The sequence below is a fragment of the Macaca mulatta genome, chromosome 17 (genome assembly GCF_049350105.2).
Source record: "Macaca mulatta isolate MMU2019108-1 chromosome 17, T2T-MMU8v2.0, whole genome shotgun sequence".
Lineage (NCBI taxonomy): Eukaryota > Metazoa > Chordata > Mammalia > Primates > Cercopithecidae > Macaca > Macaca mulatta.
The window spans coordinates 67,463,062-67,487,899 of record NC_133422.1 but is presented as its reverse complement, the minus strand read 5'-3'; the positions used below and the strand labels follow the sequence as shown (position 1 = coordinate 67,487,899).

Genomic DNA, 24,838 nt, shown 5'->3' with positions numbered 1-24,838 from the left:
TTTCAAATATTAAAAAATCAGACTATAAGACATATAAACAAGAGTCCCTAAAACTACAAATGAATAATATGACCTTATACTTTGTAATAAAAAACTAAATCTGCAGTACCTTAGTGCTTTGAAACCTAAACAACACAGTGACAAGTAAGACTGCACTGGGTGATATGCAGAATTCTAGAAAATGTAATTCAGATTCCAAGTGAATTGTTACAGTTGGATGATGTCTAAAAACCGCTCTGTTGCTAATGGATACCCTTCCACTCAAAGCCTACTTAACTCTTTAAGGGGATTTTAGGTTTCCCCAAACATAGATAACAATGAAACAGCATTTTGCTTCACCCCAAACCATCAAAAAGACAAACTAAAACAAGTTAATGGCAGAAGCCACAACCATGTAGAAAAGTGCAAATTTCAAAATGCTCTTCTCTTTACTGAGTGCTAGGGGTATAGAGCTGTCCCCTCAGTAGCAGAGGGAAAAGGTAACCTGTAAAAGAAAAAGGTATCTACCCAGATCTCGAACTGTTGGCAAGAAAATCTTTCTGAATGTAGTTCTTTGAACTCATTCATTTAGATAGGAGAAATCTGCATCAAAATTTTTTCTCCCTGGTATCTTTACATAGAAAAATACTCAACATTTAGAATTTCCTACCTCTCTTCACTTGAGAGTGTTATTACACTTAAGTGCAAGAAAGGAAAACTTACCGAGAATGACTTAAGTATAAAGCTTGACGATGAATATCTTCTGGGTCTATTTCTACAGGATTTATTACAGCTAGTTGATCAATAGACCATCTAAATTTCCCTGGAGTCTTAACAAAAGAAAGTGAGCTTATGAGTAAAGGCAAACTAAAATAGTTCATCAAAATGCTAACCAATGTGTTTATAATACAAAAATATTTTAAAGCTTGTATTTTAAAATTTGACTTTACCATGAAATTAAATGGCAAAGGGTAATCATATCATATTAGATCAACTGACTTAATTGTATCTCTCTCTCTCTTTTTTTAAGATAGAGTCTTGTTCTGTCACCCAGGTTGGAGTGCAATGGTGTAATCTCAGCTCACTGTAACCTCCACCTCCCGTGTTCAAGCAATTCTCCTGCCTCAACCTCCTGAGTAGCTGCGATTACAGGCGCCCGCCACCATGCCCAGCTAATTTTTGGGTTTTTTTTTTCAGTAGAGACAGGATTTCAACATGTTGGCCAGGCTGGTCTCAAACTCCTGACTTCAAGTCATCAGCCCACCTTGGTAGTGCTGGGATTACAGCATGAGCCACAGCACCCAGTCTGTATGTCTTTTAAAATAACAAAATATTCCACCTGGGTTGGAATTACATAATACTAGAAAAAATCACAACAGAGTAATGAAGATACAAAACTTTCATAATTAACACTCATCAGTGTGATACACTAAGCCCATATAAAACTAAAAATCTCTTACAGTTATCAAAAATCTTTACTTTCACTAAGAAGGAACTGGAATTAAACAAAGTCCTTAGTCACTTTGGAGATGGCTGCAAAAGCTCATAACATAGTTGATTCTTAAAATAATTATGAATGGCAACCAGTGCTGCCTTTCTGTACTCAACCATCCAACTGAATCAAAGGTTTATCCAAATCCTAATCTGTAATTAGAAATATATTCTAGGCAAATTCAGTCCTAAAAATGCAAGATGCCATACATTCCAACTTTGAGAATTAAGCTGCCGTAAATCTATTATTTATTGTTAGTAAGACCAAGAGATAAATTTTAATATGATTCAATTAGAAATCATAAGGTCAGATTGATGAAATGACTCAATATAAACTGCTCGACCTTCCACTAGTACATACCTGCTCATTGTAAAACTTATACGAAAGTGTAGCAGAAACAGCCACCCTATTTGCAGTTTTTCTAAGTAACTTGGTAGGTTGAAAGATCCAAGGTCAAAAGAACTTATCCAGTGTAGCAAGTAACAGTAAAATAAGATAAAGTGACCCGGGCACGGTGGCTCATGCCTGTAATCCCAGCACTTTGGGAGGCTGAGGTGGGTGGATCACATGAGGCCAGGAGTTCGAGATCAGCCTGGCCAACATGGTGAAATCCCATCTCTACCAAAAAAAAAAAAAAAAGATAAAGTGATGAAGCCTTTTCTAATATCCCGAAAAACACTTTTCCTTCATATTACTATTGTGCTAAGCACTAATCACCTATCACACTGTCCTGATATTACTCGTCTAGTATTAGATGAGTAATAGTCTAGTCTAACACATTAAAATAGGGGTTAGTTTCTTTTTATAATAGATTGCAAGCTAAGAATTATTTTGACAGTTTTAAATGGTTGGAGAAAAAAACAAAAAAAAAATCTTGTGACATGTGAAAATTATATGAAATTCAAATGTGTCCATAAATAAAGCTGTATTGGAACAGAGTAACATTTATCTCTTTACACATTGCCTATGGCTGCTTTTGTGATTCAAGACAGAAGTGAGTAGTTGTGACAGAGATCAAATGATCAGTAAAGCTTAAATATTTACTGTCTGGCCCCTAACAGAAAGTTTGTGACTCCTACATTGGAGTATAACCTCCTTAAGGATTTGTGCCTAATGATCCTAACTTGTTCACAGCGTAATCCCTGCTTAGCATTGTATCTGACACATAGCAACACTCAAATAATGTTTGCCAGGTAAGTGAGAACAGAATATTAGATGATGCAGCTTCTTCTCTAACGTATTAGCAGCTATATCATCAACCACAGAATGTAGCTACACCCACAACTGCAGGAAGCTAACATATGTTGTTCTTGAACTTAAAAAAAAAAAAAACTTCTAGCTAACTTATTAACCTAACCACTAGATTATAATGAACACTACAATTTTTAAAAGTACATTGCAGTTATATATGCTCCATCATGTATTTCCTCCTTACCTTGTAAAGACAGATGTTTACATTTAAAATTATTTGTAATTATTTACATTTAAAATTAGTTGTAAACACTAGTCAGGAATAACTTACTGGTAATTTTGTTGATTTAAAAACAGAAGGACTGGCGAGAGTTTGTTCATGGAGATTAGAATAATCACTAGGACTTTCAAAAGGATTTAAAACAGGGATCCTTCCTGGAGTTTCTGGTGTTATTTGCATTTTAGATTCCTTGACATCTCCCATAGCACAGAGAGAAAACTAAAGAGAAATCAAGAGTACATATGTTAAAATTACAAAGTCCCATAGATATTAATTTTACCTATTAAAATGTATTCGACAAATGTGTCACAAAAACAACTCAAAACCTAACACTCTTGGGGCTATGATACAGCTTATGAAAAAAGTATCACATATAAATGTTCTCAACTGATCCTCGAAATAACCTTGAAAGCTATAGCAGTAAGTTATTAGTGATATTATTCTGTGAAAGAATTAACAAGCTCAGAGAAGTGAAGTGGCTTATACGCAGCAATCAAATATGAATTCAGATCTAAAGGTTACAACAGGCACAAATCTCTTCTCAACTAAAGGACTTATAGCTACAATTTTTTTAAAATTCATCATCTCACGTCTCAACACTATGAACATTCTTCGGATACCCCATCCAACTACAGTTGCTATTAAACAATTCTTTGTAGCAAGCAGGTAAGAGATGCAGAAGCTTGTGCCTTTCTTACACATGAGTCCTAGCCAGAGAAGTATGATTGACAGGGGCTAGGAAATTAACTGCCTTGAATCCCCTTTCCTCCAAAAATCCTCCTTTCGCCAAGACCTCCCCCTCACCCCTCCCAGGATAGAAAGCGACTCTGCATTATTTCCAATCAAAGGAGGCTACAACTTGGCGGGGTGGGGTGGAGAAGAGTCTACTTCTGTAAGGTTGAGATGCAGCCGGCTTCCTCGGACGGAGCGCCGAGGAGGCGTCGCCCCCCACCCTACGTGGCCACTCTTTCTGGTGCCCCTGTCTTCCACACCTACTCCCTGACTGCTCCCATTCACCAGGGGCCAGCGGGCAGGCAAGTCAGGAGCTGGGAAAAGAAACCTCTCCATTCGGACAGGAGGAAAGGTCAGGGACCATAAAAAACCTACCTACCGGTGCGTAGAAAACGAAGCCCCCAATACCGACTACAGGGAGCTCCCGGGGGCCAAGCCAGCTTCCACGTCAGGCACAGACTCTTTAACTCCCCGCTTCCGCGCTGTCTTGGGCCAACCAGGGCACGGGGCTTGTGAGCGACTGGCCAATCGCGTCGTCCCGCCATCCGCGAACCAACCAATTGCACGGAGGCCGCGTAGAAAATTCGAATAGCAACTCCTGGCTCCACGTTCCGCGCAGAGGAACGAGGCTCCAAATTCAAATCAACGCAGCCTCACGCCGGCGGCGAGCGCGAGGGGCGGAGCCTGCCCGGCGTGAGCGGAGACGCGCCGTGTGATTGCCCGGGAGAGAGGAAGGCGCTCCAGTTCCGGGTCAGGCCCTTCTCCCGCCTCCCTCGGCCTTAGCCATGGCGAGTAGCAGCGGCGCTGGGGGGGCGGCGGCGGCCGCGGCGGCGAATCTGAATGCGGTGCGGGAGACCATGGACGGTGAGTGTCAGTTGCGCTCCTTTTACGTTGCCTGCCTTCCCAGAGCCAAGGCCCCCAGGCGGAGCTGAGCCTGGGGAGGACTTCAGGTCCCCTTCGTGCCCCAAACGGCATCTTCGAAGATCTTTGGAAGGGACCTGCCAGGGCCGCAGGACTGATGGCCCTATCCCTTGAGAGTTGTCTCCGCCGCTGCGTAGTTTGTCGCGCGCGCCAGACGTTGCGGCCCCCTAGTCAGCCGGTTGCGCACCGCGTCCTTCTCGCGCGAATGCCGCGCCCCTTCTATCCCGCGTCCCAGGTCCGCCCTACCCGCCCGATCTCCTGCGGTGACAGCGCCACGCCCACCCCACCCAGTACACCCGTTCCCTCCTGCGCGCCGCGTCCCACCGGATTCCCGCGCAGGGCGCTTCGGGGGTCCCCAAGGTTGGGATCCCCAAGGTTGGGATCCTGGCGGGGACAGGGGCCAGGTGTTTGGTCACCGCTATGCCTCGTGTTCTTCGCACTTAAGTAGGCGGCCTTTAATATCCTGCGAATGATTAAGTTCCCCCCTTCGTCAGAATTATCCTAGTTTCCTCTTGAAGCGGGTGACGCCAGTGCCCAAGTGCTATGGGTGTCGCCTGTTTTCGGCCCTGGAGCCTACACAAGCTCTGGAGCCTACACAAGCGTTGCAGAACACGAAATTAGTGTCTTGCCGATTACCTTCTCTCTACTCTCTAATGCCACTTTATAACCCTGTGGTGAGCTTGGACTAGATACTTAAACATTGAGCCTGTTTGTTTAAAATAAAATCCTGCCTCCAAGAGTTGTGAATATTTAAATAAGACAACCATGTAAAAATATATCAAAGATGATCAATTATTTTTATATTATTTCCGATGTCATCTCTCTTGTAGTCTCCTTTGTCTCCTTTTTACTCACATCCACCTGTATTATGAGTGTTTGATCGATGTTAAATGTCATTTGCAGTGGGCCTAGACGTTTTCCAGAGGCTACTTAAGTCAGCTTCCCTCTCTGTTAAAAGATAACCCTATGAAATTCTAACTCCTGTATCTCTTTCTCCTTCACTGTAGGCTTTTTTTTTTTTTTTTTTTTTTGAGATGGAGTCATGCTGTGGTTGCCCAGGCTGGAGTGCAGTGGCGCAACCTCAGCTCACTGCAACCTCCGCCTCCTGTGTTCAGGCAACTCTTCCCACCCTCAGCCTCCAGAGTAGCTGGTATTACAGGTGCCCGCTACCACACCTGGCTAATTTTTTTTTTATTTTTAGTAGAGACGGAGTTTCGCCATGTTGGCCAGGTTGGTCTCGAACTCTTGACTTCAGGTGATCCACCCACCTGGGCTCCCAAAGTGCTAGGATTACAGGTGTGAGCCACCACACCCGGCCTCATTTTCTTACATAGCCCCTGCAGAAGGGCTGCTGGCTTTTTCTGCACTGGCTGCTCGTTCCTTTTTCAAAGAATTAACATTTTTAGAGACTTTGCATCTAATTTTTCACTTGTTCAGTATCTACCTTGCTGTTTTTCTGAGAATGTTAATATTCAGCCTATTTTTCTATCCTTTTCGATGTATCAACACTTACTAGTTTTATTTTGTAAGTGAATTTATGCATGTGTATGTGTGTGTGTGTGTGTGTGTGTGTGTCTGTGTGTATAAAAATTTACTATCTTGTATGTTTCCTTGGAAAAAGGTAGAGTAAAAGACCTCACTTCTAGCCTGTTTTCTTATGTTAGCTGTACTTAGGTTCCTTATGTATATGGTCGTAGGATCCTATTTGAATAGAAAACTCACATTTTCTCTCTGGTGGAACCACTGATGTACAATTGAGAACTGATGATTTGTGTTGGCTACATCATCAAGATCTTTTCTGAGAAAACCTGGTGTAAAATGAAGATTATAGAGAGAATAAGAGCATGAAAAAGTGAAGTAAAACAAAAAATGAAGGAGAGGGGATGTGGTGTTTCACAGTATTTAAATCAACCCATGAGATCAAAAGTGAAATTTTCAAAACTTTGAGTACCATTTCTCCTCTCAATGGCAGGATTTGTGAACCCCCCCTTTAAGTCATATGAATTGCAGAACTCTTGGCTACATTTGCATTTTGATCATGAAATGGAAGGATTTTGTTAAAGACATGGGAGGCAGCAGGCTGACTTTGTATTAATCAGTTATCTGTGTAGCTCACTCTGAAAAGAACTATCCCTGCCTATTTAGAATACGGTCTGCATGAGATCTTTGCTTTCATCCTTATATCCTTAAAATTCTGCATTCTCTTAAAATAGTCGTGCCTTTTCAACAACACCCCCCGCCCAACCCACTGTGTATGGTTGCCTCCTTTGCTTTTCAGTTTTTTGATATGTTAGGTATTCTCTGTTGATTGCTTTATACTTTAATTTTTGTTTTCCTCTCAAATCATCCTATGCATCTGAATTTTAATTTTGATAGTTATTCCTTACGAGAGTCTTTATCATAACACTTACTTTTTTTTTTGAGACTGAGTCTGGCTGGAGTGTAGTGGCGTGATCTTGGCTTACTGCAACCTCTGCCTCCCAGGTTCAAGCTGGGGATAGGACCCAATTCTCCTGCCTCAGTCTCTGGAGTAACTGGGATTATAGGCGCCCGCCACCATGCCTGGCTAATTTTTGTATTTTTAGTAGACACAGGGTTTCACCATGTTGGCCAGGCTGGTCTCGAACTCCTCACCTCAGGTGATCCACCCGCCTCGGCCTTCCAAAGTGCTGGGATTATAGACTTGAGCCACTGTGCCCGGCCTGTAGCACTACTTTAAATATATATATAAAGTAGTACTATACTTTAGTACTTATATATAGTATATATATAGTAGTACTATATATATACAGTACTTTAGTATATATATAGTAGTACTATATACATATACACTACCATATATAGTATATATATCTATACATACATATAGTAGTGTGTGCATATATATATAGTAGTATATATATTTGTAGTAGTAAGCTCAGGCACCTGTATTCCCAGCTGCTTGGGAGGCTGAGGCAGGAGAATCGCTTGAACCTGGGAGGCAAAGGTTGCCGTGAGCCGAGATTGCGCCACTGCACTGCAGACTGGGTGACAGAGCTAGACTCCATCTCAAAAAAAAAAAAAAAAAAAAAAGGAAACACATTATAGAGAAAGGAGTTAAGAGAATCTATGGTATATATATTCCATTTGACTAGCACTGCAAGGCAGTGCCAGCAAAAGAAACAGGTAGTCCATGCTACCACCATCAATCCAGTTGCACATTTGAGAAAGAAATCTGGAAGTCTGTCTTGCTTTCTCACCTCCTCTGCCTCCTGTTCTTCACTAAGCTCTTTCAATTCTTGACTCATTTCAGGTTGGCTAAATATCTCCTGATCATACTACCCACCCGTCTTTTATCAAAATTGTGATATAACTGGACTTTTTAAAGATTCATTTGATACTCAGCCAAAAAGTCCTTAAATTGCAAATTTGATCTATTCATGTTCCTATTTTATATCTTCCAATAGCTTTCCACAGTTCTAAGATCTTCACTAGGACTTATCTCATATTTTATACCCATTCACCCCATTAATTACATTGCCTTCACAATAGCAGTTCAGGTCTGTGAATTTATTAAGTTCCCTCTAGTGTAGGAACCATCACACAAGCTGTTTTCTTTGCTCTCACCCATCACCCTTCCTCCTGCCTCTGTATTAGTCTGGTTGATTTCTTCTCACCTTTGATGTCTAAGTGAAATTGTAACTTCTTCAGACAAGTCTTTGCTAAACACTGTGTCCTTCCAAACTTGGTAAGATGCCCTTGTAATTTGTTTCAGAAGTATTCCACTCTTTTTCTTTATTTTACTTATATCTGGAATCAGTTATTACTTTAATGTCTATCTCTCCTCCTGGACTAATATCTGTGAGGACCGGGACCATATCTACCTTGTTCGTAACTGTATTTGCAGCAGTAGCATAATAGGCACAAAATACATACAGTTGCAGGTTGATTATCCCTCATCCAAAAACCTTGGGACATGTTTTGGATTTCAGATTTTTTTTTTTAATATTTTCACATACATAATGAGATATCTTGGGGATGGGACCCAAGTCCAAACACAGAATTCATTTATGTTTTATATATGCCTTATACACATAGCCTGAAGGTAATTTTGTTTTATTCCCTCAGGGATGCCGATGAGCTGTGTATTGAGCACCTGCATTTTGACTTTGATCCATTATATGAGCTGTGGAATTTTCCACTATGGTGTTATGTCAGTACTTAAGAAGTTTTGGATTTTGGAGCATTTCACATTTCAGATTTTGGGATTAGGAGTGTTCAACCTGTACTAATCATATAGTGGGCACTAAAGAAATAGTTTTTGATTACAGGTGATTTGTGAAAATAGGAAGTAAAAATAGGTGTCCATTTGAAAAGAAGGCTTAAAGAAGAAATACCGGAGATGAGATGAACTAAGAAAACAGCATTGAGTTATACGAAGGGAGGAGAAAAGGCAGAGGAGAAAAGCATGAACAAAGGCGTGAAGTCAGGAATAAGCATAGCCTTTATAGGTGGGGGGTCTACCATGAAGAGAACAAACTGGACAGAGAAGGGAGAGAATCAACTGAAAAACTGTTAGAAGCATCATAGAATTCATCAAGGTGACTGGTGATTAAAAAGTGTAATATGTAATGTTCCAGTATACTGATGGTAACCACTTAGAATGTACAAGGGCTAAGTAGAATCCATTTATGAAGACAGTCAAAAATAAAGTGAAGATTCAGTATGGTAGATTGAGCACTTGCTGAAACTCTAAGAATATAAAAATAATAGGAAATAGTAAGAAAATGTATCAGGATAGACCTGTTCAAAAGCAAGAAGGGAAGTCCCCGTTGATTAGGAAAAGAGAGGTTTCCCCCAAAAGAAAGGAGCACATGGGAACCACAACAGGGAATTGTCGGGAATAGAACCTGACAAAGCATGCTACCCTGCCTCACGGAAGCTGGGAGTCAGAAATGTGCCATTTGTCACAGCCAGAGATTGAGAAGCACCGTCCATGTGTTTTTTGGATCTGAACCAAAAATACTACAAGGCCTGATCTAGAGGCCTAAGGCTAGGGTACAGTGTCCTATCTTAGAATGTGTCACCAGTCCAGGACACCTAAAATAAATCTATGGAGGATGAGTTTTCAGCCAAGAATGACAAAGCACGTAAGGTAGATGAAAACCATGAGCAACTAACGTGGAAAATGAAAAAGAGGGAAAGTGGTAGTAACAGGGAACTCTTTATTGAGCCCTACCGTATGTCAAGCATCATTCCAAAGGACCGCAAGGCAGTTTCAGCAAAACAAACGGATACCATTCTCAGTGTATCCTTTAATTCTCACACTAATCCTTTAAAATAGGTACTCTTATCCTCACTTTAGAGAATGGTGAAATAAGGCACAGAGAGAGTAACTTGCCTACTAAATACTACAGCTAGAATTTGAACACAGGTAGTCTGGCTCTGGAGATCACACTCCTAACCACTGTCTTTTGCTGCTTGCTTATACTTCAAGAAATAGAGATAATAGAGCAATCTCAAATACAGTTTAAGAATATAGCCTTAAATAGATGAAGGCAGGATCAACAGCTGTGAAATTAGTCACTATAAATAAGCATTTAGTTATAAAACAAGTGATTATGGGGAGAAATTGGAAATCTTAAAAGGTATTGAAATAAATTCAGCAGATAATGTGAATAACCAGCTGGATACAGCTGAAGAGCAAAGTATCAGTAAACCGGAATATCAGAACTGAAGAAATGAAAATGGGAAGGGCTGTCATCTTCCAGCCAAGATGGAGTAACAGAGATTAGATTTATGCTTCTGCTTGAAACAACCAAGTAAACTCATAAGCATACAGAACAATGGTTTTCAGGACACTGGACATCAGCCATCAGAGTACAGTGATCCCTTAGAGACAGGAAACAAGCAAAGTGATTTCTTGGGTTGCCCCAGCTCACTGCCTTCAGAGAGTTCCAGGCCTCAGTATAGCAGGGAGAACCCAGGCGGAACCCAGTGGACACACTAAAGTGAATTTAGAAGACTGAAGGAGTTTAGAAGACCCAGGAGACCAAGGCAGGTAGAGTTTGAATAACAGTACCTGAGAGGGGAGAACTGCACAGAAAAAATGCTGGAGATCTGTAGAAGTGTGCCCCTTAAGTATTCAGAGCACTGATTAGCAGATGTGTGAGGAAAGTACTCAGAAAACTGGGAGGGTACCATCTAGAACGACTGGAGTGAACAGTGCACCATGCTTACACAGGGCTGAGGATAGTACCTGTAACTACCAGCCAGAATGGAAATCTGTAATTCATGAGACATTGGATAGAGTACTCAGAATTCTTACCTCAGTCGTAAGGGGAATAATTAGTCCTATGCTAAACAGGGCTCTGGTCCTGCCTAACAGATCTAAGAAGTAATACCTGAAAGAATCAAACCATTTCCAGATAACGGTATCTCATTCTAAAGCTCAAGAATATAGAAATACAAAAATATCCTGTACCTAAGTAAAATTCTGAGTACATGGCATCTAGTCAAAGATTACCAGGTATGCAAGGCAGAACAGTGTGACCCATGATGTGAAAAATTCAGTCAATTGTAATAAACATCCCCCCAATCACACAGATGTTAGAATTAGCAGACAAGGGCATCAGAACTATATTCTATATCTCCAAACAGTTTAGCAGACGCATGGAAGACATTTTTTTTTAACACTCAAATTGAACTACTTTCTTTGTTTGTTTTTCTTTTGAGACAGAGTTGCTCTTGTTACCCAGGCTGGAGTGCAATGGCGCAATCTCGGCTCACCGCAGCCTTTACTTTCCGGGTTCGAGCAAGTCTCCTGCCTCAGTCTCACAAGTAGCTGGGATTAAAGACATGTACCACCTTGCCCGGCTAATTTTGTATTTTTAGTAGAGACGGGGTTTCTCCATGTTGATCAGGCTGGTCTCAAACTCCCGACCTCAGGTGATCTGCCCACCTTGGCCTCCCAAAGTGTTGGGATTACAGATGTGAGCCACTGCGCCCGATTCAAATTGAACTTCTAGGGATGAAAGTGAATATCTGATATGAAAAAAATGGGAGGGACCTATCTCATGAACATGATAAATACTGTAAGAATTTTCAGAAAGACTTAGACTTAAATTAATGGGTGACTAAATATTGATAACTTGTCCATTCTCCCAAAATAATATGTAGTTTTTATACAGTTAATCAGAATCCAATTTGAATTTGTTTTTAGAATTGATGAAAAATTTTAAGTTCATCCAAAGAATAAAAGGGCTTATATAAATGAAAGATAATGGAATGTTTACCCTACTACATGCAATATAAAGTTAGTAATTAAATGGTTGCCTTTACAAAAGATAGACATGTAACAAATTTGTAGGTATATGGGAATTTACTATGGATAAAGGTGGCATCTCAATTGGGTAGGGAAAACTTAGGTCATTCAATAAATTTTACTGGGGCAACTGGCTCATTTCTGGGAGGAAAAGTTAGGTCCTATTTTCCACCCAAACTCCAGGGAGATAAATACTTATGGGGGGTATTGAGAAATAAACTTTCAAGTGCTGGAAGAGAATACTGGTGGATATAATCTTTGCGTGAGGAATAACTTTCTAAGCATAATGCCAAGGGGAAATGATATAGGAAACAGTAAATAATATGTTGACAGTTGACTTAAAATATTCTAAATACTCTCCGGGAAGCAATCATAAAACAAAATTCAGTGGAACCGGTGTACTTACAACCTGTAATGGAAGGGATTCAGAAAATCACTTTGGAAACCAACTTTCTCTGTTTGTGCTTCTCATGTTAAAGAGTTCTGGCCGGGCGCGGTGGCTCAAGCCTGTAATCCCAGCACTTTGGGAGGCCACGAGGTCAGGAGATCGAGACCATCCTGACTAACACGGTGAAACCCCGTCTGTACTAAAAAATACAAAAGCTAGCCAGGCGAGGTGGCGGGCCCCTGTAGTCCCAGCTACTCGGGAGGCTGAGGCAGGAGAATGGCGTAAACCCGGGAGGCGGAGCTTGCAGTGAGCTGAGATCGGGCCACTGCACTCCAGCCTCGGTGACAGAGCGAGACTCCATCTCAAAAAAAAAAAAAAAAAAAAAAGACAAAGAGTTCTATCAACTACAATAAAATGTAGTACTATACAAATGAAGTTTAAAAAAATATAAAGTTTCATTTTTATTATTAGATTCAACAGACATGGTTTACGCTGTCAAATTGTCATAAAAGTTTCTAAACACTTTTAAAGCCTTAAATATGTACATTACTTTTTTTTGACTATTGTACGTCAGTTGAGCAAATATGTATATTACTGACTGAAGAGTTGTACTTCTAGAAATGTATCCTAATGAAATAAAATTTAGTATGTACAGATTCTTATCAATATTTGAATGGGGGAAACATGAGAGCAGCCTAACTTTTAAAGTAACAGAGCAGTTAAATGTAGCGTTTCCATAAAATGGCACAATATGCAACTAACTAGTTAAACTGCATTTTAAAAGAATACTAAAAAATAAGCAAGCGTTCAGAATTATCCTAAGTATGGTAGATATGTGTTAGATATTAAATGAGTGCCAGAATATATACTAAGATGTAAAAGGCAGTTATGTGAAGGGAAGTCTAAGTTTATATTTAAGTTTCTAAAACTAAGTAAAGGCAAGAAAGTATTACATGCAGATTTCCAAAATCTGGGATGCTATGCTAATTCCTTGGTATTGTGCAGTGATATGTAAATTAATGAAAGTACTATATGCATATTTTTAAATGATGTAAGCCTTTTTTAAAAAGTTTCTTTTTGTTTCTTTTTTCAGTTCTGCTTGAGATTTCAAGAATTTTGAATACTGGCTTAGATATGGAAACTCTGTCTATTTGTGTACGGCTTTGTGAACAAGGAATTAACCCAGAAGCTTTATCGTCGGTTATTAAGGAGCTTCGCAAGGCTACTGAAGCACTAAAGGTTGGAGATTCCTATTACTTCATTCTAAATAAAGATGTTTTTATTTAGAAAAATGATTAATGATGAAGTTATGGGAAACATCCTGGCTAAACAAGGTTAAACTAACATCCAACACCACCAGGAGACCAGGAGCTTAATAGCGTATGTTCATATCATAAAAATTACTACTACCAGTCTGAGCACGGTGGCGCACGCCTGTAATCCCAGCACTTTGGGAGGCTGAGGCTGGCAAATCACAAGGTCAGGAGATCGAGAACATCCTGGCTAACATGGTGAAACCCCGTCTCAACTAAAAATACAAAAAAGTTAGGCGGGCATAGTGATGGGCGCTTGTAGTCCCAGCTCTCAGGAGGCTGAGGCAGGAGAATGGCATGAACCTGGGAGGCGGAGCTTGCAGTGACCCGGGATGGCGCCACTGCACTCCAGCCTGGGTGACAGAGCGAGACTCCATCTCAAAAAAGAAATTACTACTACCATGGACCATGTTACATTTTCCTAGAAGTCTCTGTTTTTAGAATTGTGCTATTTGTTGAGTAAAATTGTGCCTGCTCCAGAAGAGGTATATTCAAGTCCTAACCCCTGGTCCCAATGCATATGACCTTAGTTAGAAATAATGCCTTTGCAGATATAATCAAATTAAGATGAGGTCATCCTGGATTAGTGTAGATCCCAACCCAATGATTGGTAGCCTTATAAGACAAGAGAAATCTGGACACAAATAGCCAAGGAAAGTTAAGGATTTTCTGTGGCCACAAGAAGCTAGAAAGAGGCAAGGAAGGATACTCCCCTAAAACTGTCCGAGAGCATGACCCAGCTAATACCTTGATTAATTATGTATAATATGTATGCATTTCTGGCCTTCAAACTGTAAATAGATTTTTGTTGTTTTAACCCACCTAATGTGGTTACTTTGTTATGGCAGTCCCAGAAATCTGATACAGATTTTGGTACTGGGAAGTGGGGTGTTGCTGTAACAAATACTTAAAAGTGAGGATGTGGCTTTGGAATTAGGTATTGGATAGAGACTGGACAGTTTTAAGGTGCTTGATAGAAAAAGACTAGATTTCCTTGAAGAGGAACTGTTTGTAGAACTGGGAATGTTCAGGCAATTCTGGTGAGGGCTCAGAAAGAAGAGAAGAGAGCTATAGAGAAAGCTTCAGGGCTTTTTTGAGACTAACATTAGGATCAGAATGTTGCTAGAAATATAAATGTTAAAAGCACTTTTAGTGAAGACACAGATGGAAATGGGGAACATTTATTGGACACTAAAAGAAAGGTGATCTTTGTTAGAAAGTGACAGAATGGGCCAGGCACAGTGGCTTACGCCTGTAATCCCAGCACTATGGGAGGCCAGGGTGGGTGGATCACCTGATGTCAGGAGTTCAAAACCAGCCTGACCAACATAATGAAACTCTGTCTCTACTAAAAATACAAAATTAGCCAGTTGTGGTGGCACATGCCTGTAATCCCAGCTACTTGGGTGGCCGAAGCAGGAGAATCACTTGAACCCGGGAGGCAGAGTTTGCAGTGAGCCAAGATTGCAACATTGCACTCCAACCTGGGCAACAAGAGCGAAACTCCATCTCAAAAAAAAAAAAAAAAAAAAGAAAGTGACAAAATGTGGCTGAATTATGTTCTACTGTTGGAAGGAAAATAGAATATGTAAAAATGAACTTGGATATTTCTTTGAGGAAATTTCCAAGCAAATTGTGGAAGGTGTAGCCTGATTTCTTTTTGTTGCTTAATAATGTGACACAAATGAGCAATTGAGTAAGGACCTGCTAAGAGAAAAGGAACTAGCATTTGAGAATTTAGAAAATTCTCAGCCTCTCTGAATAACATGTTCTGGAGACAGGGCTAAGAGTGTGGCTAGACTTTTGTGAAGAGATTAGGTATGTGATAGAGCCAGTCAGCCATCTCAGCACAAACACTACCAGCTTGGACAGGATGAAGTGAAAGAAGGCTGCCAGATTACTGGGATTCCTCAGACAGGAAAGTGGCTGATAGAGCTGCTCAGCTGTGAGCCCATGTGTTATCCTTCAAGAAAAGGAAAAAGTGACTCCAAGAGTGCCTCAGGGACCAGAGGGCTGCTGCTGCCACCAGGCTCCCAGAGGGCCACCTTTTTTCAAATTCAAATTAACCACCTTTTAATTGCTCAGACTGGCAACTAAAAACATATCCTATTCTCTCTTGCACAGACTTTCTGATTTAAAAGCTTGTGATTTTATTTCCCTTTTTATTTAGCACTAACTCACTTTGAATACTGAAACTTTAAGTTAGTTCATCTTAAAACTTGTCCAAAATGTGGGCTCACAGAAAAGACAGTCAATGGAGGGGAAAACAAACAAACAAAACCTTCTGATACCTGATACAAAGTGAATTCTCTTTTTTCTTACCTTTAAGAAAACAACTATTTAAAACATGCAATTTACATATCTTTCTGATTATTTTCCAATGAGTTCTTTAGGTTTGTTTTTGTGCTTTTTAAAATCTCTTGATTATTGAATCTAACTAAAAAGGGTAAACCACATTTATAGAGCTAAAATGTATCATATAGAGAATATCTATGCAACCATCACTGCCAGCACCAGATAATCCCCCTTCTGCCCCCTCCCCAATCACTAACCTTTCCCTCTTGCACTCCCCTCTAGTAACTACTATCCTCACTTTTATGGTAGACTCTGTATTAGTCCATTCTTGAATTGATATAAAGAAATACCTGCTGGGCTTGGTAGCTCAAGCCAGTACAGGCTTGACACCCATTACTTTGGGAGGCTGAGTTGGGCAGAGCACTTGAGGTCAAGAGTTCAAGACCAGCCTGGCCAGCATAGTGAAACCCATCTCTACTAAAAATATAAAAATTAGCCAGGCATTATGGCAGGCACCTGTAATCCCAGCTGCTCAGAAGGCTGAGGCAAGAGAATCACTTGAACCCAAGAGGTGGAGGTGGCAGTGAGCCGAGATTCGCGCCACTGCACTCCATCCTGGGCGACCTAGGAAGACTTTGTCTTAAAATAAATAAATAAATAAACAAACCTGAGACCAGATAATTTGTAAAGAAAAGAAGTGTAATTGGCTCATGGTTTTACAGGCTGCATAGAAAGCATAGTGGCATCTGCTTCTGGGGAGGCCTCAGGAAGGTTACAATCATTGTGGAAGGCAAAGGGGGAGAAGGCACGTCATGTTGCAAAAGCAGGAGCGAGAGAGTGAGGTGCCACATAGCTTTATGTAATCAGAACTCTTAAGAATTCACTCACTATAGTGAGTACAGCACCAAGCGAATGGTGCTAAACCATTCATGAGGGATCTGCCCCCATGAATCAGTCAACTCCCACCATGCCCCACCTCCAACATTGGGGATTACATTTCAAAGTGAAATTTGGGTGGGGACGCACATCCAAACTATCATTCCCTCGCTGGCCCTTCCCAGATCTCATGTGTTCTTCTCACATTGCAACATACAATCATGCCTTCCCAACAGTCCCCCAAAGTCTTAACTCATTCCAACAATAACTCAAAAGTCCAAAGTTCTGAGACAAGGCAAGTCCCTTCCACCTATGAGCCTATAAAATCTAAAACAAGTTATTTACTTCCAAGATACAATGGGATTATAGACATTGGGTAAACATTTCCATCCCCAAAGCGGCGGAAATTAGCCAAATGAAAGAGACTACAGGCCCCAAACAAGTTCCAAACCCGGCAGGGCAGTCATTAAATCTTAAAGCTCCAAAACAATCTCCTTTGACTCTGTGTCTCACATGCAGGACACACTGGTGGGAGGGGTGTGCTCCCAAGGCCTTAAGAAGCTCTGCCCCTGTAGCTTTACAGGGTTAAGCCCCCACAACTGCTCTTATGGGCTGGCATTGTTGAGTGCCTACAGCTTTTCATGGCTCAGGGTACAAGCTGTCAGTGGATCTACCATTCTGGGGTTGGAGGATGGTGGCCCTCTTCTCACAGCTCCATTAGGCAATGCCCCAGTGAGGACTTCGTGTGGGGGCTCCAACTCCATATTTCCCCTCTGCACTACCCTAGTAGAGGTTCTCCATGAGGGCTCCACCCCTGAAGCAGACTTATGCTTAGATACCCAGGCTTTTCCATACATCCTCTGAAATCTAGGTGGAGGCTGCCAAGCCTCAGCCCTTGTACTCTGTGCACCCACAGGCTTGACACCACATGGAAGTCACCAGGGCTTATGGCTTGGATCCTCTGAAGCAGAGTCCTGAGCTATACCTGGGCCACTTTGAGTCATGGCTGGAGCTGGAGTGTCTGGGATGCAAGGAACAATGTCCCAAGGCTGTGGAGGGCTGCAGGGCCCTGAGCCTGGTCCATAAAACCATTCTATCCTAGGTCTCAGGGCCTGTAATGGCAAGGGCTGCCTCTTAGGTCTCAGAAATGTTGTCTAGGCCTTTTACCCATTATCTTGGCTGTCAGCACTTGTCTCCTATTTAGATTCGGAAATTTCTCTAGCAAGTGGTTACTTTGCAACCCCCTTGAGTTCTCCTGAAAATGGGCTTTTCTTTTCTACCACATGGACAGGTTGCACATTTTCTAAACTTTTATGCTCCGCTTCCCCTTTAAGTATAAGTTCCAGCCTTAGGTTATTTCTTTGCTCATGCAGCTGAGCATATGCTGTCAGAAGCAGCCATGTGACATATTGAACACTTTGCTGCTTAGAAATTTCTTCCACCAGATACTCTAAATCACTCTCAAGTCCAGACTTCCACAGAACCCTAAGACATGGACACAATGCAGCCAAGTTCTTTGCTAAAGCATAACATGCATGACCTTTGCTCTAGGTCCTGATACTAGACCTCGGAGCCTGTCATGAGAAGGGCTGCCTCTTAGGTCTCTGAAATGCTGTCTAGGCCTTTTACCCATTATCTTGGCTATCAGCACTTGTCCCCTATTTAGATACAGAAGTTTCTTTTTTAACTCAAAGCTATGGCTTTCATATGGCAGAAAGAAAAATAACTGAATAACAAGAATAGCTGATATTTATATGAATACTTTTCTCATGCTAGACCGTATGTTCTACAGGCTTTACTGGCATTATCTCTATCATTACAACAGTGATAACTACTACAGTTTGAGCATTCGTAATCTGAAAATCCAACATGCTCCAAAATCTGACATACTTTGAGTACCAACATGACACTCAAAGGAAATCCTTATTGGAGCATTTCAGATTTTCTAATTAGGGATGCTCAGTCAACAAGTACAGTCAGTCCTCTTATATTTGTGGGTTCTGTATCCATGGATTCAACCAGCTGTGGATCAAAAGTATTTGGGGAACAAGGGGAAAGATGGTTGTGTCTGTACTAAAAATGTACAGACTTTTTTTCTTGTCATGACTCCCTAAACAATACAGGATAACAACTATTTACATAGCGTTTACATTGTATTAGGTATCACAACGAATCCAGAGATGATGTAAAGTATATGGGAGTATACGTGTGGGTTATATGCAAATACTATGCCCTTTTATATAAAGCATTTGAGCATCTGCGGACTTTAGTATCTATGTGGTGGGTGACATGGGGAGTCCTGAAACTAGTAATTCACCATGGATACCAAGGGACAACTTTAATGCAAATTTTCCAAAATTTCAGGACATCTGAAATCAGAAACAGTTCTGGTCCCAAGCATTTCCAACAAGGGATACTCATCCTATGCTACTGTTAGTAGTTTACTGCTAAGGAAACTGCAGCTTATGGTGACTAATTTACTTACCTCAAGAGCTTTACAGTTAGTGATTGACTTGAGATTTGAACTTGGGCTCTCTGACTTCAGAGCTGTTTACTTAACTACTAAGTTTTCTCCTCCAGTAAAATCTCAAGAATACCTGAGCCAGCAGTTTAGGAAAAGATGAAGTTGTTGTTAGAAACAAAACAGTCATTGGGCTTTAGCATGGGCACATTCCCTGACTTAATATTATCTAATAACTCTTTTAATAAAAATAAAAAAGAGTATTATAGTATTTTATCAGTGTATTTCCAAAATTTTTGAGGGAAGGAATTATTTAGTACACATCTGCCACAACTGTAAGAGTTTTTGTTTTACTGTGCTTGAGTTTGAAAGGGAATTAATATAATAGGAAGATACTTTTGTACTACAGTTTGAGTGCGTGTAAGAGAAACAGAGTCAAATAAACCTATCTGAGGCAGGTGACTGACAAGTGCTTTGGCATAGCATTTTCTTAGGCAAAAATATAAGCTGAGATATTAGGATAGGCAGTTCAGAAATGCCAATTTAACACAGCTTTTTCAGCTTTTAGCATACTGGTTATTCTGCATCCAGTAGGCCATAATGAGATGTGGGAGGTAAAAATCAGTAATTAAGATACACAGAATCAGAAAGTGTTGACTATTTGAATGGAAAATCTGTCTCTTATATACACGAAGCCTCTTAAAATGCATTTCTCCTATGATCTAGAAACAGTATAGCAACATCTCAATAAAACCAGGGTGTTTCAGCTAGGCGTGCTGGCTCACACCTGTAATACCAGCACTTTGGGAGGCCAAAGCAGAAGGATCACTTGAAACCAGGAGTTTAAGACTGCCTTGGGCAACATGGCGAGACTCCGTCTCTACAAAACATTTATTTTAATTAGCTGGATATGGTGGTACACACCTGTAGTTCTGGTTATTCAGGATGGCCTGAGCTCAGGCATTTGAGGCTGCAGTAAGCTTTGATTGTGCCACTGCATTCTAGCCTGGGCAACAGAGTGAAAAATAACAACAGCAACAACTAGGGAGTTTCTAGCAAACAAGTGTTTATTAGAACTTTTTTTTTTTGAAGTAATTTACATAATCTGTATAATTTTTATGAAAGTAATGCATCCTTATAATTTTAAGATACTTAATTCAGAAAATACAAAAAATAAAAAGAAATCACTCAAGATTACCAAAGAGATAACCTGCAATAATGTTTGGTGAACATCATTCCAGATAGTATCATGCTATTTTTTTTTTTTTTTTTTTTTTTGAGACGGAGTCTCACTCTGTCGCCCAGGCTGGAGTGCAGTGGCCGGATCTCAGCTCACTGCAAGCTCCGCCTCCCAGGTTCACGCCATTCTCCTGCCTCAGCCTCCCGAGTAGCTGGGACTACAGGCGCCCGCCGCCTCGCCCGGCTAGTTTTTTGTATTTTTAGTAGAGACGGGGTTTCACCGTGTTAGCCAGGATGGTCTCGATCTCCTGACCTCGTGATCCGCCCGTCTCGGCCTCCCAAAGTGCTGGGATTACAGGCTTGAGCCACCGCGCCCGGCCCATCATGCTATTTTAAAAGTAAAAGTGTTATACGTGATTTCAGTGAATTGAAAAAGAATAACTCATCAGTTTGCTTCTCCCTGGATTAAAGTCTGTTCTCTCTTATTGCCATTTGGGACAGACTTGGGGAGCTGGTGGATTTAGAGCTACGCTGAGCCACATCTGCCTTTCCTTGACCACCCTTTTATTGGCTTTACACCCATAAGGTTCTTCTCCTTGCCTTGTGTGATTGCTGCTCATGAACTTCTCTCTCTCTCTCTTTTTTTTTTTTTTTTTTTTTTGTTAATTTCTTTTGGTTTTAAAATTAAGGTAAAGAGAAATTGTTCCTGCTGTGTTCTATTTTTATCTAGAATTCCTGGTATTTAGAATTTCACTGTATGGTATTTATTGTCTCTTTTTTGGAATATGTAGAATAACAAATCAAGGGTATCTTGAAATGTTGCAAAAAACTGTTAGTCTCAGACATTGCTTTTTTCTTTTCCTCTTTGGTTGACTGTGTAGAAAATAGTAACTTTTTTGTTAATTTTTTTGCTTTTTACTTTCACAGATTTGTATATTGATGTGGTCTAAGTCATTTATAGTAAAAGTAGCTAGCTATGTATCTCCCTAATTACATAAGTTACTCAACAGCAGTAATGAGCATCTCCTTATGCGCATCTCCCGCAGCATAAATAGGACTGTTAATTAAGTGCATTTCATTAGTGATTCTTTATTGACATTGAATTTTTATATTATCTCCGTAGTGCTAGGATTTATGTGTAAGCATCATCTACATATTTTAATTTGAGCAGTTCTGAGCACAACCTACTTTCCTGTATCTTCTATTTTAGTACCCCATTGTCTTAAGTTATACCATTATGGTGGAGTCCTGTGGACTAACCCTTGCCCTTTCTCTTATAGGTGTCCTGGACTGTTAGTAAAATACTAATACTTTAGTGTAAATCTGTGATGTGTCTCTGTGTAAGTAGGTCTTATAAAAAGGAGTTGGAAAGGTAAATGAATTAAAAGACTAATACGTATTTCTAAACTTAAACTTATTTAAAATTATATCTTTTTGTATTGACATTAAGAAATTTTTTAGGTAGGATAATAAATAGTATGGTGATTTGTTTAAGTCTCTAGAAATAACGTATCAAAGCATTTATTGATGATATGGTATCTTGGAATTTCTTCAGAATCACCTAGGAAAGAATAGTAGTTAGGGTGTAGATGAGACAGGATTAGATAAGATGTTCATTATTCATCTTTTGCTCTTGTTCTCTCCGCCTTGTAGCATAAAAGGTCTTTTTCATTCTTAATCCCTTTTACTAAAATGAAACATACAGAAACAGACAAACTAATGAAGTCTGTGGGAACAGGTCTGCCATAGGTTAATGTTTCAAGTAGCATTATGTTTTATATGCTTTTAACCATTATTTTATTCCACTGTTAGCCTGTGGACTGTTAGCTGTACATTCAAAAGGTAGTCCTGATGTATAGCAAAACATGAAAAGCACTGCATTACCATGATAAAAGTGGTTCTGTTATATGGCGAATAGTTGTTTGTTAATGACAGTGCAGTATTGACAAATTTATCTTCATGATGCCTCTTTTTGCATGGTTTTATTGTAATGAATCTTACTTTCTTGTTCTAGGCTGCTGAAAATATGACAAGCTGACTTTCTGGAGAAATTCTGATGAGATATGTCAAGCTGTGCGAGAGGATTTGAAGATGGCATTGTAGTTGAGAATGTACAATGAAATTACTGCATGCAGCAGTGTAGAAAAATTTTCCTTTTTAAAAGAATTATAAAACCGTAGCTTTATAAATCAGTGGAAAGTGACTTACAGAGAGAACTATCAGATGTGTTTACATCACATCTTATTCACTTTTTTTTAATGGCTCTAATGCTTTGGCATTGCTATGTTCATATTTATATATTCCTTATTTATAGCTCTGATGGCTTTAATTTTCTAAGCAGTCTGTCTATCAGATGTGCACATCTGCTGTGCCTGGTTGAAGTATAGTAGAACCCATCAGTAGTAATGTGTAGTAGTTATGACTTGTTGACATTTCCATTATAAACTTTAATTTTGAATTGTTTATGCATTATAACTGTGGATTTATATTGTATTGGGCTGAAAGCTGACAGGATTTCAGCCACCATTCGTGAATTTTGATTTAGATTCATTATTATATCAGAATCTTGTTTTTTAAAATAAGAGCATGGAAAACATTTCTTGTAATCTGCTCCTTAACAAAGAATTTTTAGTTTTTTAAACAGTTTGTTGGGCAGCTAATAATGTGAACCAGGTCATTTTTGTATTGAGTAAAAAATTAAACTTTGAGAAACTTGGATTTTAAAAGTAATGACAATGCTTAGGTTAGTATTATTTGTAATTTGAGTCATTTACATCTAATGAGAATGTTAGTTGAGAATGTTTCTTAAAGTTTTATACCCTATAGAGGACTAAAAAAATAACTTGTAAAATGAAACATAGCAAACATGCAAAATTCCTAGTTACTTTTATTACATAAAAGTCATTTTAGTGCTTACCTAATAAATCTTGAATGGTTATTTAATAAATTATTAGATGGGTGATGTGTTTCAAAAGATATTTGCTATTTTTTGAAGAAATAAGGATTTGCAGTCATTAAACAAAACTAAACAATCAAATGTTCTGTATTAGGAATCTTAAGTATGGGTTTTTGTTTGTCATTATTTTTGCCCTTAAAATTTTAACTCATCAAGTGAAGATTCAAAAACAAATTTTATAAAATGTAGAATAGTATTGATTCTGTTCCTGTAACAGAATCTCAGTGGAGTTTTTTTTGCAAAACTAATATGGATTTAATCTGATGTTATTATTTCTTAAATTTTAGATTTTGTTGGGTACCATTTATATGATTGTACAAGCATTCACTCTTTAGTAGCATTTTTTGTTTTTCAGACAAGCTGAAGAGGTTTTATTAAGATTTAGTAATACTTAAATAGCAACCTTCTCTGCTATTTTTTTTTTTAATCTAGAATTTTGACCATTTTGACTCTTTAAATGTCTGGCATCTTTACCAAGTAAACTTGGAAGGTCTGTTACTGGTGAAACAGGTTGAGGAGACAGTAGGAATTTGTAAAAAGTCATTTGATTGATAATAAACACTACAAATACTATGTGTTATTTATAAAATCATAAATAATACTTTTGTCAAACTCCAAAATTTGTATATACTTCCAGACCATAAGAGTTGATAGTATTATTTATGACTTTGTAGATTAAGTTATTTATGAATGAAACAAAGCAGGAAAATACATTGTGAAGGGATCGTGTTTACAGAGGACTTCTTTAATGTGTCACATTTTAAAAAGTAAACATATATTTTTAATGCACACTTAAGTAATATTTAAGAAACTAAACAAAATAATGATACAATTGCAGTGTTGTGCTTGTTGTCAGTGACAAAAATAAAACCATTTTGGTGGTATTGGCCTGTACTTTTGTTTTAATATATGCTTTTGTTAATTCAACTTGTGTTTCTATAGGACAAAAGATACAGAACATAAAATTTACCATTTTAACCTTTTTTTTTTTTTTTTTGAGGTGGAGTCTCACTCTGTCGCCCAGGCTGGAGTGCAGTGGCATGATCTTGGCTCACTGCAGCCTCTGCCTCCTGGGTTCAAACTATTCTCCTGCCTCAGCCTCCCGAGTAGCTGGGATTACAGGCACCTGCCACCACACCTGGCTAATTTTTTGTGTTTTTAGTAGAGGCGGAGTTTCACCATGTTGGCCAGGCTGGTCTCAAACTCCTGACCTCAGGTGATCTGCCCACTTCAACTTCCCAAAGTGCTGGGATTATAGGCATGAGCTACAATGCCCAGCCCTTTTTAACCGTTTTTAAGTTTCATAGTTCAGTGACATCCAGAATATTCATACTGTATTGTAACTGTCACTATTGTCCATCTCTAGAACGTTCTTATTATCCTAAACTGAAACTCTGTACCTATTTAGCAATAACTCCCCATTGCTTCCTCCTCCCAGCCCCTGATAAACAGTTTCCTACTTTTTTGTCAAT

At 39.5% G+C, this 24,838-nt stretch overlaps 2 protein-coding genes across 9 annotated transcripts in view; one reads left to right on the top strand and one right to left on the bottom strand.

Annotated features, from left to right (window-relative positions):
• The window catches only part of BORA (BORA aurora kinase A activator), a 28,090-nt gene extending 23,744 nt beyond the window's left edge, over positions 1-4,346 (bottom strand). For 2 of the 8 annotated variants that reach the window (XM_002808150.4, XM_077974346.1), the window contains exons 1-3: positions 4,054-4,345; positions 2,994-3,161; positions 703-809 (exon numbers count right to left, since the gene is read on the bottom strand). In XM_002808150.4, the coding sequence (XP_002808196.2) occupies positions 703-809; positions 2,994-3,146 (260 nt within the window). In that variant the 5' untranslated portion in view covers positions 3,147-3,161; positions 4,054-4,345. Of the gene's footprint in view, positions 1-702; positions 810-2,993; positions 3,162-4,049 lie in introns of all 8 variants that reach the window. The other 6 variants (XM_028837563.2, XM_077974348.1, XM_028837562.2 and 3 more) reach the window with 5 other exon arrangements.
• Positions 4,347-4,416: 70 nt separating this feature from the next.
• On the top strand, positions 4,417-24,250 carry MZT1 (mitotic spindle organizing protein 1). Its single transcript, XM_015121179.3, has 3 exons — positions 4,417-4,538; positions 13,380-13,525; positions 22,425-24,250. The coding sequence occupies exons 1-3, from the start codon at positions 4,460-4,462 to the stop codon at positions 22,446-22,448; spliced, it is 249 nt and encodes an 82-aa protein (XP_014976665.3). The 5' UTR covers positions 4,417-4,459; the 3' UTR covers positions 22,449-24,250.
• Positions 24,251-24,838: the final 588 nt, after the last annotated feature.

Bases quoted from the DNA above. Each gene is read 5' to 3' on its own strand.
- MZT1 (XM_015121179.3), top strand. From the start codon at position 4,460: ATGGCGAGTAGCAGCGGCGCTGGGGGGGCGGCGGCGGCCGCGGCGGCG. The intron at 4,539-13,379 runs GTGAGTGTCAGT...TTCTTTTTTCAG, and splicing joins GGTGCGGGAGACCATGGACG to TTCTGCTTGAGATTTCAAGA. The intron at 13,526-22,424 runs GTTGGAGATTCC...TTCTTGTTCTAG, and splicing joins AGGCTACTGAAGCACTAAAG to GCTGCTGAAAATATGACAAG.